We start from the raw sequence: 23,060 nt of genomic DNA on the forward strand, positions 1-23,060 counted from the left end.
AGGAAAAGACATTGCTTTATCACTTTGAATCCCAAGGGTGGATTGTGCAAGCAGTGGTCATGTGGGGAGAGACAGGGCAGCTCAGGGTGCTGCTGGGGCAGTGGGACATCTGGGTGCTGCTTCTTCCCTTCTCCAGCACATCGCTGCAGCCTCGTCCCCGGCCTCCCCCTTCCCCTCCTCTCCCTGGGGCCAGCTCGCTGCTGCTGTAATTTCGGCTCTGCGCTCCCCAGGGCTCTCATTGCCAGGGAGATCTGATGTAGATTGCGCTTGCGGGGCCAGCATTAATTACAGCGCTGCCGAGCATAGGAGGCAACGGGGAAGGTGCCAGCTTCTTCAATGAAGCATGGGAGCTCCATGGCCAAATCCCACATGGACCAAAATCTCCCCCTGTCACAGTCCCGACAGGGACGTTCAGCCACGGGGTAAGGAACGGTCCTGCCAGCAAGGGATGCAGGCATTGGTCATCACAGGGTGAGCTGCACAAGCATCCCAAATTAGCTTCATGGTGATGCACAGCTGCTCTGCTTGACCCTGTGGTCCACAAACCTCTGGGAGGCTGTAAAAGGAGACTAAGAGAATGAAACCTTTCTGCAAGGAAACGGAATTCAGGGGGTTGGGGTCTGTATGGCTCCTGGGAGGCTTTGAAGGAGCTGCAGATCCCCTATGGATGGGGCGTGGAAGAAGAAAGCTGAGCGGTACATCCACACCGGAGATGGTGTGTATCCTCTGAGTGCCCATGGAGGGAGGGCAGTGGGGAACAGGAAGGCTGACTCCGCTTTAATTTCACCTAGTCTACCCAGACGGTACAGGAAAGGGCTCCAGATAATGATGGATAGCTAGGGAAAGGGAAACAGGCCAATAAATAGTGTAGACGTTGGGATGAATCTAATTTTTAAAGCTACATATCTAATCAAAGCAAATTACATCTGCAGCCTGACTCTGCGTAATGTTAACGTGCAATAAGGAACGTTAATTACGTCCCGTCTAATGATTTTTACATTAAAGATGCCAATTCTGCTTAGAGCTTTGGAGAAGACAATATCCTTCTCCCGAGCAGACAGGAGCTGGGTCCTACAAGATGCATGGCTGGAGCCAGCACCAGCCTCTCCCAAACCCAGGCCAGCACGCAAAGGGCAGCGCGTGGTTTTGGACCACTGTCTCCTCCGTAGAGTGATGGCATGGAGGAAGCTGACTCCAGCCTCCTGGAGCCACTGGAGAAGGACACCTCATGTCACCGCATCTTCTCACCCACCACCCATTCCTACGGGCACCCAGCACCTTCTGCTGCTCCGAGATCCCCCACGCCTGTTGCTTAGACCTTTAAGCTCAGGCAAGACTCAGCTGTGCAAATCTGACTGCTGCTAATACTAATAAATCCAAAGTCCTCCAAAGTCTGGCTTTACATCCAGAGGTTATGATGACTTAAAACACCCGTGCAAGCTTCTTATTGTAATTTATAAATCCCAGCACAAAATCTGCATATCCAGATTTCATATCCACCATGCTTCATGTCAGCATTGGAAAAATAAATGACTGAACTCCCGCTTGGAAAAAAAAAATACTTAAAATGACTTGAAACAGGAAAGATTGTCCTTTTCTTTTCTTTTTTTCTCAGTAAAAGCATAGGACGGAATCATTGTACAGCTTTTCAGGTTAATCATCTAATTTGCCTTCCAAAAGGAATCTATACTTCCATTTACGTAAGAATTTAAAAAGACCTTTAAGTTTATTCCTGAAATACTTGTATTCAAATAACATTTGCTGACATGCAAAAACACTGGGCTTCCTCTGATGGAGCACCAGTGCAATAATTAGCAACTGGATTCCTGGATGCAATGGAGATGGATACGATACAAGAAGGTGGCACAAGCTTGTAACAAGCCACTATGCTTGTTACACGCTTCGCTGGCTTTCCCTGGAATTGGGAAAGGGAATTAATGATTTCTTTAATTAGAAAGAGCAAAGCTGGAAATGAAGGAGTATTTTACTACAGGCATTTAAGAGCTGCACAACTTAAAACATTTAAAACACTTAAAAACTACTTCAGGGATGTAAACAAAGCATTGATAATTGTGCTAAAATAAAACCAAAATATTTATGGGCAATCCATCTGCAACCCCAGCAATCCATTTGCTGTGGTCTCTCTAAAACGCTGGCTTTCAAGTATCTAAAACTTCAATGCAAATCAAAGGCCACGAAAATGCAGCAATGACAATAAACCAAGGTGAAAGAACATCCATACCGAACAGAAACAGAGATTGTCAAATGCCTTTTAACACTCAGAGAACCTCAAAATCAGAACAGGACTATTCACAACTCAATTTAAATCTCCAGTGAATCAGAAGCAAAACTCTGATAATGCCATGACTTTTCCAGGGGTAAAGACATGGCCGTATTGCACCCACCCTTAGCCAGGAGCATCCATCATCTTTATTCATGTAAACAATCCTGCTGTGATTTGCAACCCAGCTATTCATTTACAAGCCTAAATGCCTCATGCTGGGTTTCCACATCCCTCAGCCTCAGCCAAAATCATCTCCCAAGGCGACTTCTGTCACTAGTAGAGCTGAAAATAGAAGCGGGGAGTCCTGCCTTTCGGTCCTGTGCCTTAATAAATGCTCTCCTTCCCAAACACGGCTCCTGATGGTGTCTCATTCCCCGAAGGTTTGGCCATGCCCAGCCCCATCCTCTCACCCGAGCCCAGCCCAGACCCTGTCCTCGGAGGAGCCGGGAGGCTGCCCGGGCACCCATGCGGGAAAAAATGTTGTGTATGGGCAACACCAGGCTGGCTCCAAGGCAGCGATTCTCATGATTTATAAACTTCTTAATAAATCTTTAGCAAAGGCCTCTCTGGAACAATGCTAATAGCTCCTGTGCCTTCTCGGTGCGCTGAGATGATGGCTGAACAGCCCTGATAAGAAGCACCCTGTTTGTACAAAGCCATAACGCATACTAAGGATGATGGTGTGCGATGTGCAATGGAGCATCTCCAGAGGACCAAAGCAGTGTCCTGGAGGAGGCTGCGGTGTGGACAGCAAGGCTGCATTAAACAGCACTCCAGGAGGTGGGTGATAATACAGGGAATTAATCAGGCTACAGAGAACCAGGTCTTAGAGACCCCAAACCATGTTATAGCGGTGGCACTGGGATGGGAAGGAAAAAGAGAGGGTTTATTTTCCCAATCAGCCCTATTGCACCATCACCCCCATCCAGGACATGTCCCCCGGCCCCTGTGCAGAGATGCAGCAAACCTGTGTGACAGCAAGGTGGCAAAAATGGGAGGCGGTTTTCCAGCAGATCAGGTTTTCTGGGGTCTTCCCCGGACACGTGGCCGGCAGCAGGAGCACCGCTGCCTGGGCACCGTGCCCTGCTCCTGTGCTTCGGCCCCGCGCAGCTATTGAAACTCGCCGGCGCGTTTACATCCCAGGGAAGTAGGAGGGGATGAGACTTCCTTTGCATCAGTTTTTTGGGGAAGGTTGTTTTCTGCTTTATGGACAGATAAGGAGCATTCACAAATCCACCACAGCAAACTAAGGAAAAAGGAATAGGTGTCCATAGCTTTACTGTACGGGCACAAGTCACAAAACTTCTCTTCCTCTGCCTTCCCTCTATTTAGGCAGCACATTTCTCAGTAAGAAAGGGCAGGATATGGGTTCACGTATATTTTCTCCTTCAACATCCACCACTTTTGAAATCAGTTCCCACTCCAAGACCTCCTCCAGCCTTTCCCTCCTGCTTATAACGGAGTCAGGGAGCAGAAACAGCATCATCTGCCCCACATGCCCAGAGCCAGAGTCCCAGACCTGAACCCATGAACTGCAGGAATTTGAGTAGAAATAGGGTTTGCACAACATATCTTGTCCCTAGTCCAGCAAAGGATTCTGTATCTCCACACTTACAAGCAAGAGTGAGCTTAAGAGCTTTCCTGGACTGAAGCCTCAAAGAACAAAAGCCGTCTGGAAATGACAGGGAATCGATATCAAGATCTGAACACTTACAACAGGAAAAGGGGTTAAATTTAAGGAATGGGTTGTTTGTTTTTACCGGTTGGCTCCAATCATTTAACTTACTCAACTCAGAGTAATAGCCTTATTAATAATAATCACTGCATGCAAAGTTCTAGCTCAAATGTTCCTTTTTGTCCTCCTCTAACATGAATCACTGGGAAATGCTCGTCTGCGTATTCTCCTTGCCCTGCGCACGCAGCCTCAGAGGAGCCAGATGTCTGGAGGAAAACCCGAAGTATTAATCAAGCCCGTGCACCTGCCAGAAGGGTCCGTCTCTGCTGCGATTCAGCGCTGCCGGGCTGAGGTTTTCTTTTAAAAACTTGGTGGGGAGAAATACATTCATGCAGCTGCAGAAACAGTTCACGGGAGAGAATCCTAAAGACCACGGTGCAATTATGGTGCATTGGGAGGTAAATTAAGAGTATAAAATATTGGACATCTAAGTAATTCTTAAAACGTCTGCGCAGGCATTTACTCAGAGCACATTCATTGATTTTAATGTGAGAGAAAGTTGCTGTCTCATGCAATACCCGTATTACTCAGATTGAAATCTGAGCGCTGCCTGTTTCATCCCACAGGGTATTCCCCCAAAAGAGCCTCTGCTTCCTCCCTACCTCTGAGAAATCATTATTCATGAGTACAGGAATACAAGCCTTCCTAATCTAACCTTTATCCGTATACGAAGATCAAGTTATTTCTGTTTCTTAAGGGTAAAGCCCTGCTTTTCTGCAACACTTTGAGAAAAAAAATGAAATAAATTTAAGAAGCCAAGGGCTATGCTGCATGGTTGGAGCACGCAGGAATAAAGAAGTCCTCTTGCTGAGGTCAAGCTCCTTTGACTGACCCGGACAAGTCACCTGACCTGACTTAACTGAGCTCTAAAACTGGGTTAAAAGCAAGATGTCCCTGTAAAATGTAATGCTGCACCTCACCTAAACATTCCTCGAGGGAATGGGATATACAAAAATAGGCTCTGGTCTAATTGCAGATAGGAAGATTGTCTCAAAATGTGCAGGGCTGGTTCCTGCTGCAGACAGGAATAGTAGCTGGTTTTTTAAAGGTCTGTCCCAGAATCAGCTCTTCAGCTGGAGCCCGAGGTTTCCTGCCCGCGAAGGACAAGCTCTGTCTCTCTGAGCTCCTTTAGCTTCGCTTCCCCATCTCTGACTTTGCACTAGTTTTACGGCACCAAGAATTACAGCACCTCAAAACCGAGCACCCACCCGAGAGCATCCAGCAGAGAGGCTCGGCGGCTCCCAGCAGCCGCATGAACCCTCTCAGACCCACAGCAGGCAACTGAACGGCTCAAAATCCTTATGTTGAGTTTAAAAATCTCACTTCCCCCATGCCTCAGCCCATGGTTTATCCTTCTGTAAAGGCAGGACCCCAGAGCTGTGCTTTCAGGCTCCCTCCCTGCTAACAGCGAAGAAGAACGGCCAAGATTTTGGGTCCATCCCCGGCTTCGTGCTTCGATAATAAGACGACAAGAAGTGGCTTCTCTGAGCCAGAGGCTAACGGATAACACCGAAGTGTAAAACGCAAGCATTACCAAAGCACTGCTAATTTCATTTGCTCATCAGTTTATTTAATTAACTGAGTCTTGGGGAAAAAAAAAAAAAAAGAAGTATTTGCAAACCGCCCATACAACATGTCTTAGAGTTGGTAATTTTGCCATCTGCTTAATTCTACTTCTCTTGCCCCAGCCAGTGACGAGGAAGGAGCTCAGAGCCAGGAGCAGGAGAGCTGGTTCACAGCCTTTTGATTTTAGTCCCCGGAAGACAATGACCCCCGAGCCGGGTAAAAAAATATACCCAGAGGAATAATAACGGGAGCGCTACAATCAGCAGGACCATCTTCCCTCTCTGCAACTCTCCCCCAGTCACACCGGTGCAAATCAGGAATAAACCCCCAAAAGCCAAGGGGGCTGCACTACCTCGGCTCAGCCGGGTCCGAACCCAGCGATGCCCGAGAGACACCTGAGTTTGGCATGCAGAAAAATGCAGGATTAGGTCCAACAACAAGAAATAAAAGGCCAGCGGCCAGTTTTGGAGCTCTGCATCCCTTCCCCACATCAGTAGGACAGCATGCTCCCCCACAGCAAAGGTGGCAGAATACGGCCCTGGTGCTTTTCATGTCCGTGAAGCTGCTCCTGTCGGGATGGGAACGTTTCTGCTGGGAACAGTGCCTTGGCCAGGCGGGCCTGGAGGAGCTGCTCAGGGTGAAGGGATGCAAAACGAACCCAGATCTCCAGAGAGCTCAGGCTTAAAAAGACAGTGCTCTTTAGCCCTAAAAAATTGCTGAAACAGCCAGTTATGCCGCAGGGAGGGGAGAGCATCACAACAGCTGCCAGTCAAGCTCCGTTTAACTTCGCCACTAATATAACTATTTTGGGTCTTCCGACTCTTCAAAGTCCTTTTCCATCAATCTCCGCTCTACAACAGCATAGTTTCCTTGAGCCGCAGCCAGATTTGCCCTGGCCATGCTGCTCCCCGGGAGCAACGGAGAGATCCTCCTGCCACCACCCATGTCCGTGTCTCCTTTGCTCACGGCAGAGAACGGCCAGCTCGTGACACCGGCCCCGAGGGGAGCTGGGCAGCCTCACCAGCACAGACAGCGCCAGCGCTGCCAGGGCACAGCCTCTCCTTGCACCTGATAAATTAATCCCCAGCGCCAACGGGCAATTAATCACTTCTATTATCTCCTGCTTCTTCTCTGGCATAACTCAAACACAGCGAGTGGGTGGCCAGGTGTGGATGGGTGAGTGGGCGAGCACAGCTCAGCCGCGCTTGCCCACTCACCCATCCACACCTGGCCACCTGGGGGGGGGGGGGGAGCAGGGGGCAGCCCCCCACCATCGAGAGCCCTTTGCAGGGGAGAGGCTGCCTGCAGAGCTAAACACCCCAGAGAGGAGGGGAAAGCCGTGGTCCTGCTGGAAGAAATAAAGGCAACCTCAGTTACAAGGGAGCCTCCTTTTTAAAGCCTTTCAGGCTGGGCAGCTTTGGGGGGCTTGTTGCAGTCAGGGCTGAGGGGCAAGAGCCAGCACATGCAGACCAGGGCTATTTGGCTCACCTGGATACTTGCAAAGAAGGAGGCATTGCCTAACCACAGCTTCCCCAAAACCTCCATCAGTGGAAGAGGGGAGGAACGGTGCGTGTCCCCCCAGTCCCTGCAGTGCAACCATTTGCAGGCCAGCACCACACTTTAATCTCATTTAAGACCACCCTACCCAGCCGGTTCCCAAGCCCTGTGCCCGGCCCTTGCAGCTACGAACTGGCTGGGCACGGGCAGCCGGGCACCAGCCCCAGCACCACTCGGGTGCATGAACGAACCTCTCCAGCCATGCTGGTTCCTAGGGCAATGAGGCTCATGCGATCGCCCTGCCTGGCTGCCTTGCTGTCCCCATCTAATATTTGGACCTGTTGGCCAATTTTCATCAAATTTGCCAAAGAATGGAGAGCCAGTGATGGGCTGCAATGAGGAGGAGGGCACCCTGGTTTTGCCCCTCAGAGGCGGCTGCCACACGAGCTCGGTGGGGCCAGCACATGCCAGCGAGCCTGGGAGAGCCACGAGCTCGCAGAAACCAGCTCCCCCAAGTTCCCCCGCTCAGCAAATGACAGGTTTGTTCCCTCTCCTTATTTCCCTGTGCCAGTAAACACAACAATAAATAGCAAGCTGCAGGAGGCAGATGATTGTGTGGTGAAAGGTGGAAAACATCTAAAAATGATTTAAAGCAGGGAGGAGAATAGGAAGAGAGGGCTGCGGATTATATTCTCCAAGGAGGAGGAGCTGTTCCGGCTGGTGAAAGGCAGCAGAGACAGGGAAGGTTTTCCTGCCCACCCTGCAGCTCCTTGCTCCGTGTGATGCTCAGGTCCTCTGTGCGGGTCCCTCTTTGCAAAGGTCCCCAGACCCAGCCCTGACATGGGACCCTGCCAGTTCCAGCCCTGGGACGAGCTGGGAGCAAGGCCAGCACCGCAGGGGCCAGACCCACGGTCTTTTAAAGCTCACAAGTAACAGGGACACAGGGCATGGACACATTAAAGCTGAAGAGAGATTATCTAGCAGCCATTTCAACACGCTGGTAAATCAAATTCGATGGAAGCCATATGCTCTGCTGGGAAGCATCCATCTCGTTGCCAGGGAAACATCCTTCCCGTTTAAAATGTCAGGCAAAGGCTTGCAAAAACCTGCTTTTAACCCCCTTTTCTCAGGCACAATCCAATTCCCCCCGGCAGCTCCCCCAGCCCTGCGGCATCGCCGTACTGCTGCCCAGACGCTCCCTGGGAGAGCTGTCGCAGCTTAACTCAGGAGCGTGAAGGGGACGGTGCCTCTGCCACGGGGTCCAGGGGAAATCAGACCCAGCCTGACAGCACCGTGACCCTGCTTCCAGTTTCCAGCTCACTCTCAATCTAGGTTCCATGGTTTATTCCCTGGGACAACCAGGGGATCACCTGCCTGGGTCACATCAAGCAGCTCCGCTCAGGGATGCTGCGGGTGCATGGTGCAGGCAGTGTCTGGCTGGGCATGGATGTGCCCAGCTGTGGGGCAAGACACTTCTAGAGCAAGAGAATAACCAACAGCAGGACCATGGCCTGGGTTACCGCTGCTCAAATCCAGCCTTTTGCAAAGCAACAAGTACCACCCGATTTCTTACAAGTAGCAAGCAAAAATCTGACCTTGGAAATTACAGCAAACTGCAGCCAGGGCTTCAGGCTCTCAGAAATAACGACAAACCCATCGCTGAGCTCAGCAGCTGGCTGGAGTGGCCCCAGGTCTCCTTCTCGGCATCTGCACCTTCTTGTTGCTCCCTCTAAGCTCAGTACAGTCATTGCTCAGAAACACGGCCAGGTCGGCTTGCTGGGGTCTCTGCCAGCTAATGGAGGAGAGGGCGATGGGGGTGTGGGAAGGGGCACCCCCAGAGCACAATCCGGCATCATGGAAGTCACGGCAGCAAACACTCTCCAGGCCTATTAACGCTAATGAATTTGCATGTGATTTTGTTCTAGACAAAAGATACAGACCAGTGACCATGTGGGTACTGGGACAGAAAACTGGACATCTTCTTGCAAAGATGCTACTTCTCTGCGTTTACTTGCAACCTCAGCCTCTCATGATTTTTTTTGCCCTTTTTTTTTTTAACTCTTCTCATTTATTGTAAATCCCACAAGCAAAGGAAGCCAACTGTTAAAGTACAGAAACAGAGTATTTTCTATTCTGATAAGTAGCTGTGCTCTAAAAACCTTTATAATGGAGATCAGAGACAATATTTAATAATTCAAAGCCTAGGAAGGCCTGACGGGACAAGTATACATGCTGAAGTCTCCTTGTCTGTATGGGAAATGGTTACGGCCGCTGGAGGAGGGAGAGGCTAGGGTTACAGCACGGGGAGCGGGGATGCTGGACTATGCCGCAGGCATCCCGTGTCGCTGAATTCCTCCATACCTCAGTTCCCAAACTGGAAAACGGGGGTAATGATTCCCCCCAGCGCACAGGGGCACAGCTGAGGTTAAGCCCACGCCTTGGCCATGCCCATGGCCCTCAGCAACCAATAAATCCTCCTAGAGTAGAATAAAGCCTGGCACAAAAACACTGCAAAGCACACCAAGGCTCGCATGGACCGGAGCCACCAGCAGCATCTTAAGTGACAGCACAAAGCCACCCGCGAGCACACAAGAGCGACGTCCTCCAGCACATGACACCAGGGGATGCCCAGCACCGCAGCCAAGGTGTTAGTCCTGCCCTATATGACATTTCAAGGCACTTGCTACAGTCCTAAATCCCTTTCTCAGCCACTAACTTGGCTCTTAACCCAGGTGGCAGCAGCCGGTGCAGAGCCCACGAGCAGACGCCGCAGCACGACTTCTCCATCAGGGCATCCTGCTCCTGCCAGAGCTGGGAAGGAGTCACCTTCACTTGGTGGCATCGTAGCAAGATCTCCCTGGTGACTCGTCAGCCGGCTCCGAGATACGCTCGGGTTGTCTGGGAATTATGTCACCAGGCACTGCAAATATCAAACGGCCCTTTTATGATCCTGCGCGCTCCCTCCCACCTCCTCCTTGGCTCGGAGCCTCGCGAGTGGTCTGTGCTGTGCGTTGAGGACACCGGCAGTGATAAAAAGCAATGAATGGATAATAGCCAGGTAGTATTTTGAGTTACAGCATCATCAGCCTGCTGCTAAACCGAAGCAGGAGCAGCTCTCCATCCCAGTTGTGTAACCCAGCCTCGCAGGACGTTCCCCGTAATTACAGGGCCTTTCCCTGCAGTCCCATGGGGGCCATATTCTGCATTCATGAAAGGATGCTGAGTTTAGCTTCCTCTCTAGCACATTTTTTCAGTCTTCCTTAGAAACAGCAAAGAGCAAGAGGAAGCAGGAGAGAGGAAAAAAAACCCGTTTAATTAATCTTCATTTAATTTCTGCTGTGCTTTTACCAAATGAAAAATAAGTGAGCCAACCCATCGGGTCTGTGCTGCCTCCCTGGGCTGCTCCACCAGCCCGGTTCACACATGGGGTGCACATCCACCGGCCCGCTGCAGCCGGCAGGGAATGCTGTCACAGGGTCAGGCTTGGCTCGGCCACTCTTCCCGACTCGCATCCCACGGGAACACGGCTGCAGGGTAGGTGGGCCTCCCCAGCCACAGACAGGGGCTGGCAATCCATTAGCTTAATGACTTTCTCCGGGGTTTTTAATAGCCATCTGCTCCCACGTGGAGAAAGGCCAAAAGAGCAAGGTGAGGTAGGAGAACTCGCTGTGGAGGTTCAGCCCATTTCTCTGCAGGGAGCTGGGGCTCGGGCAGGCGCTCTACGCCAACAGCACGCCCACGGCAGGCTTATTTGTTCTGCAGAGCGTTTGCAAAGAGGGGCGGCCAAAACGCTAAATTTGATGGAGGTGCTCCCCAGGTGCCCAAGTTCTTGCATACGGATGGGTGAAGCCCAGGCAACGTCAAGCCCTGCCCAAGCAGGTCTCCCAGATTTGGCTATTCCAAAGCACGGGGTGGAGACCTGAGGTTGGGATACGTCTCGCTACTTGTAGATGTCTACATCCCCATCTCCCGGTCGAAACAGTGGGACAGACACATCTTTAGAGTCCCATTCACTTGTCTTATTCAGGCACTTTCATTGCCTTTCCCTATACTCACAACCTCAAATCATTCCCCCACACTAAGGCAGGTTAATCCATCGCCAACTAAAAACATTGCGTTATTTATCGCGGGCTCAGATGTGAAATCTACTGATTCACAGACTAAGCCTCAGCAGCTCGCTCTGTGCTATTTAGCGCAACTCGAGATGCTCCCACCATCCACAAACATGCGGCGGGGGAGTGCAGGCTCAGGGCCTGGAGGGGCAGCTCAGAGAAGGTTTCAAATTATATCTGATTTCTGTTGCGGAAAAAAACATCAGCAGCAACAAAAGGTCAATGCAGAAATTCTTCCTACCCCTCATTAGCTGGTATAGTAAGAGAGAAGCTGCTAAATAAGACTAGCATTAAAAACATCTAGATGTTAAAGGGAAAAACGTGGAAAAGAAGAAAAATTCAGTGCAAAATTCCGTGACTACGTGTCATGAATGACAAATTACAGACAAAGAGCTCAGGAAATTCTCCTTTTCTCTAGGTCTTTTTCCTTCCTTACAGGAATAGCCATAACTAAGAAAAAGACAACCACAGCGATGTGCATCCAGTAGCCACAAGGACCAAACCATGAGGTCACATTAACGAAGTTTCTTTATTGCTGATACAGATTAAATGCATCGGTCCCTCGGGCTATGGAGACAGAGCCCTCATGAAGTGCCAGCAATTTAGTTCAAGACAATGACATGAGGACTTGTCCCTCTGGCTCGGGGTGATGCTTAATTGGGTGTGAAGTCAGCTTTTGGATGAACATTGCCATCAGCACGCTGGCTTCTTTGCAGCTCCCCAGAGAGCTGTTACCTGAGGGGCTCTGCTTGCACCCCCAAACTCATATGCAGCAAGACAGCTTTCCACAAGGCCACCAAGCAAGCACGGGATGTGTCTGAAAAGAGCCATCCCAGGAGAAATGAGACAGTGAAATTCCTCCAAACCTGGCAGCTCCTGCACTGGCAATGTCTCAGAGGAGCCCGTCTGCATTTGCACCTCCAGTCCCTGCTCTGATACCAACGGAGAATTACAGCCACTCAGAAATATCTCATCTCTCCTAAATAAGAAAAATCCCACCGACCGAAAACCCAACAACATCAGCAAATCAACCTCAGGAGAGAAAAGGAGGTACAAATCATGCTTCCCCCTTGGTCACAAGCCACTGTAGAGCAAGACTTGCTCCTGGACACGGACACGCAGTACGCTGTGTCCCCACGAGCTGTCCTAGCAGCTGTGCAACCCCGAGATGGACAAACGTCCCATGCAAACTCCTACCCATGCTCCAAACGGCCATGCTCTTTCAGCCAGGAGAGATGGGATCAGCAGCTTCCAAACGATGGAGCCAGTTTGAGGGTTGGTTTTGCGGCTCATTCAAGCCTGGAGTCTTTATATAGAGTCAGGGCAGGATCCAAAAGCGGAAGAGAGACACCCACTCCCAGGAGCGTAACACACACTCTGAAATAAATAGCTCCCTGCCTGAGGAGATGACTCAGGAATCTCACTAGTCCTTAAAGCTCGTATCATTGCTAATAAACCCCAGGAAACCTGGAGGAAGGTCCAGCGAGAGGTTAACTGGACAAGACATGGCATTTCCAGCCTTGCCAGACACATAGGAAGAGGAAGGGTGAATAACCACAGAATTGAACCAATGGCCAACACTGAACCAATGGCCACACCAGCCTGAGCCCTTCGTGCAGCCCACCTGCTTCAAGAGCAATGAATAGCCCTTGTTACTGGGGAGAGGTTTTGTTTTTCACTGCCCCTACTGGAAGCATTCAGGCTTAACCACCATAGGGCTTGAAGTGGCAGGAGGCAACACGGCCTCACTCCCTGTTTGTCCAGATATAATATACAGATATTTATATTTAACTCCTTTGCTCTCCTCCTGAGTGAAAGATGGAGTGTTCTTACATCTCTTATTATATTCTTCAGATCAGGTAACAAACCTCCGAGCAAGCATAAACTCAATTAATGGCCACTTCGAGACTCCGAGTTGTGCGAAAACCCATAAACATGCAGGAGAAGTCTCCCAGTGCTGTCATTTCGCTGCCACATATAACCCTCAAACAGTGAGAAAGCCGGTAAGCCCAATTCACAGCCCTCTATGCGCTGCATTTGTAATGAACAGCAAGATGACAGCAAAAAAAAGCCCCAGTATGGGTGATCCATGTCCCAGGGAAGATGAGCCTTCACCCTCCCGAGGTTTACCCTGCTGAGGTCCTCAGACTATGGGATTTACCATAAGATAGGCTGGCTTATCTGCTCTAGCCAAAGCCAACCCCACTTTCTTCTGCAAACCCAAGGAGCACGAATAGAAACCAACCCACCAATTCAAAAGTAAGTAAGAGGCTCGGCAAATACTATTAAAAAGAAAAGTGGAGCAAAGATAACATTTACCAGCCGTCCCCCGACAACTACTTTATGCCTTTCATCTGCCTTGTCTGTTCAATACAGTAAGTCCTTGCAGGTCTTTTTGGCTCGATGTACAGAACAGAAGCTTGTAGACTTCTATTTCCATTAGGGGTGCTTGCACACTGCTGTAATATTAATAGAGTATTGTTTTCCCCTTGGTATTCATTTTAACTATTACTTGACTGAAGTTTTTCTTTTTCTTTTGCACCACATATTTGTTTTTCCAACCATATCAAACCAAAATTGCAACAAACACACACAGCAGGTACCCAGACACAAGCTACTGCATTCACACAAAAGACGGAGAAGAGGTGTATGCGAGTCACCTTTGAGTCAGGGTTTCTGCTACAGTTTTTTTTTTTCCTGGGCATCATAATAACTTTATAGAGAGCGACAGTGTATCTGTGGAAGCTGCATTAGGATCGCCTGCCCTGCTGCGCTCATCCATTGCAGCGTGCGACAGCAGCTCAGCTATCGCCCCAGCCGTATTTTGCTTCGACACTGTCACCTCCCCGGGCTGGCAGAGCTCTAAATGAGAAAGGAGGACTTCCAGGCAGATCAGGGTTTGTTTACAAATGAGGCATTGTGAATCCCTGGGAAATACCCTCCAGAAGGCAAAATCTCTGCCTCTTTCAATCTCGTCCTGAAGAGACCAGCCACGATGGACTGCCGGGATCCTCAGATGGAGAGCGGTTGCCTCCTAGCCCAAGCAGGGGTAGCCATTCCCTCTGACCTTGCCTGTCCTCATGTTTCTTTGCCCTGTCCCACCGTGCCAGGGGAGGCATTAAAAAAGGAGGATCTCTGAATGATCACTGACCACTGGGCACCCTCCTCTGAGAGCCTAAACACAACCGTAGCTGCTGAAGAACTATAATCGGTGTTAATAAGGCTTGATATCTTCTGATTTCCCCTGGGTTTTGGGTTGCAGGTCCACGAGTTGATCAGGGTTTGCTATAAAGGTTCCTTTCCCAAAACTGTTTCTCAAACATGGCTGGGTAAATGTGGATCTCAGATCCTGGCCATCCTGTTTCAATGTGGATCAGCCCCATCTCTCATCTTGACCTTACCTGGCAGGATGTCCATAGGGTAGTTCTGGCTCTGAACATCACAGTTCCTACAGGTTGTGGCAGGAGGTGGTAGATGCCTCAACTTTGCAAATTGTGCCAGGCTCCGTCTTCTCTCCTCGCTGCCTGGACTAATCCCACCCAGCTTTCACCTAAGGTATGCAAGGGAACTTAGGCTCCCTCTGTCACCAACAGAGAGAAAAAGGCAACTCCAGAAGGCAGACCTGCCCACCTAAGATCTGCACCGAGGGTCCTATGGGATTTCTGCGAGGAACCTGCCAGGTATCTCAGCATCACCAAATTCGAGCTGAAAGCCCACTGCACCTGCAGCGTCTGGACATTGTACGTCCTGAAACAAATCAAGTGACTGCTCAGTCACAGGGCTTGCAAAGCCAAGGCTGCTGCTGCACCCAGCTGTCCCAGTGACCCTCATGTAGCTTTAAATCACCTCCCTACAGCAGCAAGAGTGAGAGGCAAGAAGATCTCGCAGGTCTTGGGCTCCCTACGCCTTGGAAAAGGCTGCCCTTTGACATAGAATCCACTCAAAAAAAGTCACCAGATGGATGCTTACGGACACCAAAGCTTTCCACATATCTAAAAAGCATGTTAAGAGGCTGGAGTGGTATTGAAGACAGATCAGAGAGAGATCTGGAGGAACGCTCCAGTTTCCCTCATTTATTGGCAGTTAGACAGACAAGAAGCCCTGAGGCTGTAATAAAGCTGCTCTCGCCTTCCCAGCCAGTGACTTGTGCGAAATACTCTGTACCAAACACCGTATGTAATTAATGCAGTGCTTTAGAATAAATGCACATGACCCCCCCAAAGCACCTTCAACATAAGTGTCACAGGAGGCTGCATTCACAGTTTATCCAGGATAAGGCCAGGAGAACCGCGTGGGGATCTGAGGTCCTCCGCAGCTTCAGTGAGCTGATCAAGTAAGATCAAGTATCACACAGCTTGTTCTTACTGGAGAAAAATGGCATTTTTCTTTTAATCTGGGTGGATGGGCACATCCACCACGGGACCACATTTAAATACCTACTCCTGCAGTCCTGGTGGGGCCATCTTTTGCCATAGGCGAGTGTCAGAGTAGCCCAAATGTTTTTGGCTTGCAACCCGACTAGGAGCCGTGTAAACATATGGTGGTGAAGGACCCAGCTGCACCAGCCAAACTAGTTTGCCCAGTGTCCTTCTGCACTACCTGGTTCTGCCGTCATGTGCTCACTAGTCAAATCACCTTGCAACTCACCTCCCGTCTAAATACATTCATGAAACTCAGTTTAGACCACCACAATAATCTAGTTTTGCAATGTGGTTCTTGCAATGTGGTTCCTTTTTGACCGTCGGGGGCTAAAAGTCATTGCATTATTTCTGCAGCAACGTGTATCTTGGTGCTAGAGACCTCCTCTCTCTTTGATGCATTGGGAACTGGGGACATCACACCAACAGGGACAGGCTCGTGTTTGCCTGAGAAGCACGCCATAGGCAAAGTTTAATCCTTTGTAGGAACCGCTCTCCATCTTTCTCAGCTCTCCTGTACTTTCTCTACAGGAGATTACACAGCAGAAAGAGGGACTGGCACACCTCCCTGCCGCCACAATTTAAAGAGGAATCTGCCCCTCAAGAACTGCCTAAGAAACCAGCTAAGCGTTTGGGCTACCTTAAAAGGGATTATGCAGGGCTAAGTGTTTGCTGCTTAAATCCCAGAAGCCAAACACCAAACTTATGTGCTTTTTATCCTGGCAAGCCCCACTGATGCCTAACTGACTGCCCTGCTCACCCTGCCCCACCGAACAAATCGCACCGTGGCTCACCCTGCTAACATCCCCTCCCTCTGCTGCAATGCAAAAAAATCAAGAAAACTGATTTTTGCTAACTGCATCTCTTTAAGCAATGCCCATCTTCCCTTTAGTATGGGATTTGGGGCTTGCTTTTTGGGTTACTCCCTCTTATGATAAATTGAGCCATAGGAAGACTCAGCTGGTTGAGGTGTGTTGCAGCACAAAAAGGAGGTCATCCAGAGGATCAGCTTGTTTTTAATTTCCTTAATGTCAGTGTGGGGCGAATGTGACGACTGGAACGTGACACATTAAAGCGACTGAAATCAGGTTGCTCCCACCAAGCTCTGACTAAGCAGCTGGAGAGGAGCTCGTGAGGCATCACACCATGGAGGTCTCCCTGGTCCCCAGGAGAGACACAACCGTGCGGCTGAGGGCATCACCGCCGGAGGTCGAAGCCCAGCAGCCCCATTAAACTCAGCACTTATGGGAGATCTGTATTGGCCCCTTCATCCCACATACTCACTAGGACATGGGGAAGAGAACCCAGGAGTTCCCTGCATGTCACCAGTGGATGGGCTGAGTTTGGTGGCATCATACCTGCCAGCAATATCCCTGACTGTGGGTGAGGGCTTGCCATGAACCACCACCCCTCGGTGCCTGGGGATGGATGAATGAGACTGTCAGACTAAATTTATCCCTAATTAGCAAATGCCATAAAACAAGTATAAAAAAAAGCTAAGTGGAAAACAAAACAAAACACGAGAGCTGCCTAAAAACCCAACCCAGGCAGCAAGAAAATGGCTGGGGGTCCCAGAGTCATTCAATCTGATGCAAAAGTTATCTGGGAATGGATCTATATGAAATAACCATGTTTTCATCAGTCCCTGAGGAGTGGAAGGAGTCACCTCTGCACTGAGAAACCTTGGACCTTCAGGGAAGTAATCGCATCGACTCTCCATCCTCCCACCGCACCAGCCGTGGCCATGCCAGGATGCGGGCAGTGCAGAGAGGAGACTTTCTGGAGAGAGAGAGGTGGCTTCTGGCTCGGTTAAAAGGGAAGAACAAACGGGATGGGGATAGCACAGGAAATTTTAATATAATTAGACAGGGAGGAAATCTTCTTCCTTATAATTTAAGTCCGTGCACTTGCTTAATTAACTGAATGTATGGTGCACAGTATGCGGATAAAAAAATGCATCCAAACTATTTTTAACGCAGTTAAAGAGACACATTAAGGTTGTAAATTCAAAGTAGGAAATGCAAGAAATATGTTGGCCCTTGGGCACACAGCTTTAAAAGTGTCTGAATACAAGCGGTTTTCTTTCTACTGCCCCAAATCCAGCCCCCTCTTCAGCTCAGGGACCGAACAGGAGCAGCTCACCCAGGGGATCAGCAAATGTGTCTCCAGACGTATCGGGCTACGGGGGTGCCCAGTGCAAGTGCCTTGCTTAGGCTGGCACAGAACACAGCGATCCCTCCTGAAATAAGATGGCAGGTAGGGACAAAAATCACTTTCAAGTATCACAGCCCTTCAAACTCAGCACCACCGAGCACAGGACAGGTTACAATAACCAAGGGAAAAGGACTAGAAGAAAAAAAAATATTTAAATTATTAAAAGAAATAAAATGGAAGCATTTTGGAAGCAAAATGCCTCCCTATGCAGGGGACCACCTCAAGACCTAAGTGCTGCTGCATCCCTCAAAAAGCCTGGCCTGCTATTTAGGCACAGCTCAACTTCAAGTTTCAGCTCAACCTTGAACAGAATGAGGCCACGCGCCGCATTGCTAAGGCTCTGTCAAAAAAAAAAAAGAGGGGGGAATAGAAAAGAAAGATGCTGAGAGAAATACTGGGAGAAGATGAGAGATTGGGAAGGCTCAGACCTCTGGGAGCCAGAGTCTACCTCCAGTCATGCTCAAAAATGGGACCTGTCAGGCCCAGCTGTCCATGAGGCTGTGCAAAATATATATATTATATATAATCTGTACACACACAGCTACCATGAGCAGGTCACCCAGTTGTGTCAGTGTAGGAAGAGCTATTAAGTATAAAAATGAATCACAACACAGAAATATAAAATACTGCTTTTGCTCACAGAGGTAATACCGCTTTTACAGAGGCAACATCTGAGATGAGACCACGTTAATGAGTTTGGGGCTAGGGGGTGGGAGTTGCTCTGAATTTCCCTGGTTTCTTATGCATGAAATGGTGCAAAGGGGAATGAGCAATGACAGGAAGAAGAGGTGGGGAAAGAAATCAGATGGATTGGATCTAGGATGCAGAATTGGGAAGAAATGCAATTTGCACAGGCATCTCAAGGCAGTGCATCAACCGCCCGGTGCAATACCAGCCTGGGAGATGGGCCTCTGCAGATAGGCATTTATCAGAGGTACTTATGCAGAGGCACCTCTCGTATTTATTAAAACGTGTCCATGCTGGAAGACTCTTTACAGTTTGTGTCTTGGCATTTGGGTGCCGGGAGGCTGCCTGAGCAGCACAGCAGCCCCAGAGCAGCTCCACACCTAGAAATGCAGCAAGGTCTATAAGCATCCCTACAAGCTAAAATCCAACCTTGCAGGTCACAAACTCATTCACACTGGAAATAGTTCCTAAATCTTCATGCAAGAAAGTCCCTGTGAGTAGCAGGAGCAGAGAAATAGGGGTGCTGGCAGATGGGGTCAGCGGTGGAGGGGCTGAGCAGTGCACAGCCCGAGACAGCGGCAGGTCGGGGCTCCTCCATCCACAGCCTCCCTCAGGACTCCCACTCCTGCGGTGTGAAGGGTAAAGGTGCTTTTGTGCTCAAGGCTTTGGCACAAAATGGGGTTTTGGGCAGGAGGAGACAGTGTGACCCCAACAGCGTGGGTAAGGCACTGCACCAGCCATCGGGACATCAGGGGTGGCTCCAGCTCTCCCATACAAACTTTATGACCTTGAGCCAGTCTCTTCATCCTCCCATGCCTTTGAATAAGCAGCCACTAAGCTTTTTATCTGTGCTCTCTGGATTACAGACTTCTAGGTACAGAAACCCAGGACACCCCCGCCCTGCCCCATTCAGACACACACAGATCTGGCACAGGCCATACCAGGCTCACCTGGGCAGCAAAGGGCAATAACTGGCACCCGGGCTTATCCCAGTGACTTTGTATGATGTTTACCATATCCTTCAGCTCTTTAAATAATATACTAGCAGACTGCCAAGGCTAAACCTATTATATGTATAGTTGAGAAGACTGGAGTCCATATAACTTCCTGATACACTGTAAAAAATTAATTACATCACTGATGCTACACAGACATTGGTGCAATTACCACCTCAGCCCTGAATCCAGCCTCCATTTCCCGACGGGTGCGCGAGTGGGGGTCAGAGGATGGATTTGCAGTGGTTACATCTCCCGGCTGCTCGGGCATCTGCCCCAAGGGGAGGCAGGGAGCCCGCCCAGCTCCCAGCACATCCCAGGCCGGCGGTTTCTAATCGGAGGGCACGGCTCCACGTGGTGTCACGGCAGGTACCAGTGGAGTCACGAGCCCAGGAGAAATGCAGCTGCTTGGGCTGGGGGGGAGAGGCGCCTGGGGGATGCGGCTCCATGGTGAGAGCCAAGGGACACCCCAGCTGACACCGGGGACAGGGCGTTCATGGGAAAGTGAACACTGGCAGGAGGTCAGTTTGGGATGTCCCCACTCCTGCCCCATGAGGATTACTGGCTGCCCAAGCAAATGCCACCGCAGAGAGCCAAATGGGTCAGAAGTTAAGACAGAGCAGCTGTCTTAAGTCAAAGATGCTTATAAAACCCTCACAGTCAGGGCTACCCTTGCCGCTTGCCATTTGGTTTTCCGTCCCTTCCACCTCTGTGACTGTCACCCCCATGTCCCCAAGCTGGGGTCTCACTTGTATTTAATAGCACACAGTGCATGTTGCACACATCCCCCCATCCTCGGTGCACACACAGGCAAGCGCCCAGCTCACAATGTGAATGCTCGGCCCCTCCACACGATTCTCGAGGATTTAGTGACACAAACCACCTACAACTTCAGAGGATGGCCCTGAGCATGGAGGATGCTCAGGACTCCCAGCACTGGATTTCACACTCCTCATCGTAGCTGCAACTGAGCTCCACAGATGTTCCCTCTTCTCTTCTCCCATTTCCCTAGGGAAAAGAGCTCCCCGCAAGGACCCCAACTCGCTGCAGTGCACGGCAAAGCTCCCCCTTCCACCCAGCCAGCATTTCACCGACTCTTCAACTGGACTCACCAACACCTCCCTGGAAGGCCTCAGTGTACAAAATGGCTGAGGACCAGAAAGCACATCCCAACACCTTAGCTGGGAAGAACGTAACAGCAAAAGGATGGGGGGGAGGAACCAAAACACAAAAGGCCCAAAAAATCCTCTTGCTGGGGCTGATAGAGGCCCTAGCCATGATGAAAAACACGCAAACAAAAAAACACCATCGGCACCAAGGGAACGAGCACCCAACCCTGCAGAAGAGCCTGGTGGGACTGTGGAAAGTCCCAGAGGGAAGGGAGTTGCAGTAACACAGCAATTTATCTTGACCCTCCCTTTGCAATCCTCTAAACAACGGGAAGTCATCTGCTCTCCCTATGCAGCAATGCCTTCAGAGATGGGCATCTTTCTGCCAAACGGCGGGTCAGATGTGGCCATTTCTGGCTAAAAAACCGGGGTGGCGGAGGGGAAATGTGCACCCTGGGACTGCTCCTTTGTTTACCGCTCCATCGCTGTGCAGTCAGGAAGCCCCAGACACTGATTAGCATTTCTTTCTAGACACATCTCCAATTCAGCCGCTTCCCACAGGGGGACAAGAAATACCTCCAGAACCCAGCGCAGAGCCATAAAACCAACCCCGGCCCCCAGCCCTTCGCAGCCACACAGCAGCCAAAGATGGGGCCGGGAGAGAAGAAGCGCTTGGGGGGGCGGGGGGGAGGAGGGATGGAGAGACAGTGCCTGAGCGGAGCTTTTTTGTTCCTCTGCTCACAGCATTGCTATGGTGATTTCAAGCAAGACGGAGGAGCCGTCCCTACCCATCACTCCCGCTGCACCGACCGCATGAGCAGCCCCTTCCCCCGCAAGCAGGAGCGGGCAGGGGGGGACAGGGGACCGGTGCATTGCACCTCCTCGGGGAGCCACCCCCCAGCTCTGCAGGGGCAGCTTCTCCCGCCCCGGATTGCCTTCACCACCGCCCCCCGCCCGGCACCACCACACACCCCGGCCCCGGGCGCAGTGTGCCTGGCTACCGTGCCGCCCTGCACCGGGCACCCACCGGGCCAGGCGAGGGATGCAGCGGCGGCCCGGCTGCTCCCGGGGGGGACGGCTCAGCCTCCGCCACTCCGCAGCATCCCCCCCCTCGCCGGGGCTCCCCATCCTGGCATCCCCTTCCTGCACCCGCTCTGCAGCTGGAGCATCCTTCCTCTTCCGCATGCATTTTGGGGGCTGGGATGGGGGGGATGGAGGGAGGGAGATGGCAAGGGCAGATCCGGACCGGGTGGGGGGGGTCTCTCCAGTCGGCTTTGCCCCCCACTCTTTTACTCACACATATGCGTGGTAAATGAAAGCCCAGCCCCGCGGTCTCTCCAGCACATTGTAGAGGAAATTCTGCAGCTTGCGGTAAAAAGCATTCCTTTTGGGGGGCTTCCCGCTGCCCGAGACCCCGGAGCGGGGCTTGCTGAGGATGCTGCCCCGCTTGGTGCTCTCGGAGCCGGCGATGAGGAGCGCCCCGTCCCGGCTGGAGTCCGGGGCGCCGGGGTCCAGCCCCACGAAGCCCACCTTGAGCTTCTTCTCAGCGGCAGGCCCCGGGTAGACGCCTCCGTTGCGGGATTTCTGCACCATGGTGGCGGCCGGGGAGGGAGGGAGGGGGGCGGCGGGGCCGGGGGCGGCGGGGGGCTCCGCCCGCGCTCCCCGCCGCTGCTCCGCGCCCGGCGCAGCCGAAGCCGCAGGAACCGGCTGCAATCTGCTCCGCCGGCGCGGCCCCGCCCGCCGCCGCCCGCCCCCTTAACCCTTGGCTTCCCTCGGCCTCCCCCCTCCAACATCAGGCTCTCGCGCTCCCCCCCCACCCCCCACCCCCAAAAAATCCGGGTTTGCCACCCTCCACCCAAAAGAAAAAAAAGCAGGCTCTGGCCTCTCCCCCCAAAAAATCGGGATCTGGCATCGTCCCCCCAAATGAAGGCTGCAGCATCCCCCCAGAGCAGGCTCTGGCATCCTCCTCCAAAATCAAGGTCTGACATCTTTCCCCTGCCCCAAGCCAGGCTCTGGCATCCCCCCCACACACCCCAAATCACCACGAGTGGGCTCCTTCTGCAAAGGCCGCATGAGAAGGGCTGGGTAACAGCCTGCGCTGGGATGCTCATCCCTGCGACTCCATCGTGGTCCCACTGGCAGCGGGTGCAGGCAGTGCCGCAGGTTCACAGGAAGGACCCAAGTCCATGCCCCATCTCCACATGCCCACTCAGGCACCAGACTTGCTTAACCTCACCACAAATCCCCTTGTGCAAAGCCATTCCCTTTGTCCACGCTTCCCCAAGGTCCAACCTGCCCTCTTAAGACTTGGAAGCCCAATTTCAGCTTACTTCACGCACTGAAGCTCCACCGTGATGGAGTCCCCAAACTGCACAGAGACCAAGCTCCCAGCATAGGAAGTCCATCTCCAGATGTGCTGACCCAAATCAGCTCTTTAACACAC

At 51.3% G+C, this 23,060-nt stretch overlaps 2 protein-coding genes across 9 annotated transcripts in view; both read right to left on the reverse strand.

Moving 5' to 3' along the window:
* The window catches only part of KCNQ2 (potassium voltage-gated channel subfamily Q member 2), a 67,226-nt gene extending 45,016 nt beyond the window's left edge, over positions 1-22,210 (reverse strand). For all 8 annotated transcript variants that reach the window (XM_075166731.1, XM_075166730.1, XM_075166732.1 and 5 more), the window contains exon 1: positions 21,915-22,210. In XM_075166731.1, coding sequence (XP_075022832.1) covers positions 21,915-22,210 — 296 coding nt within the window. The remainder of the gene's footprint in view (positions 1-21,914) is intronic.
* The window catches only part of PCMTD2 (protein-L-isoaspartate (D-aspartate) O-methyltransferase domain containing 2), a 201,532-nt gene that overhangs the window by 61,279 nt on the left and 117,193 nt on the right, over positions 1-23,060 (reverse strand). The window lies entirely within an intron of this gene.

This window comes from Calonectris borealis, chromosome 17, assembly GCF_964195595.1.
Source record: "Calonectris borealis chromosome 17, bCalBor7.hap1.2, whole genome shotgun sequence".
Taxonomy (NCBI): domain Eukaryota; kingdom Metazoa; phylum Chordata; class Aves; order Procellariiformes; family Procellariidae; genus Calonectris; species Calonectris borealis.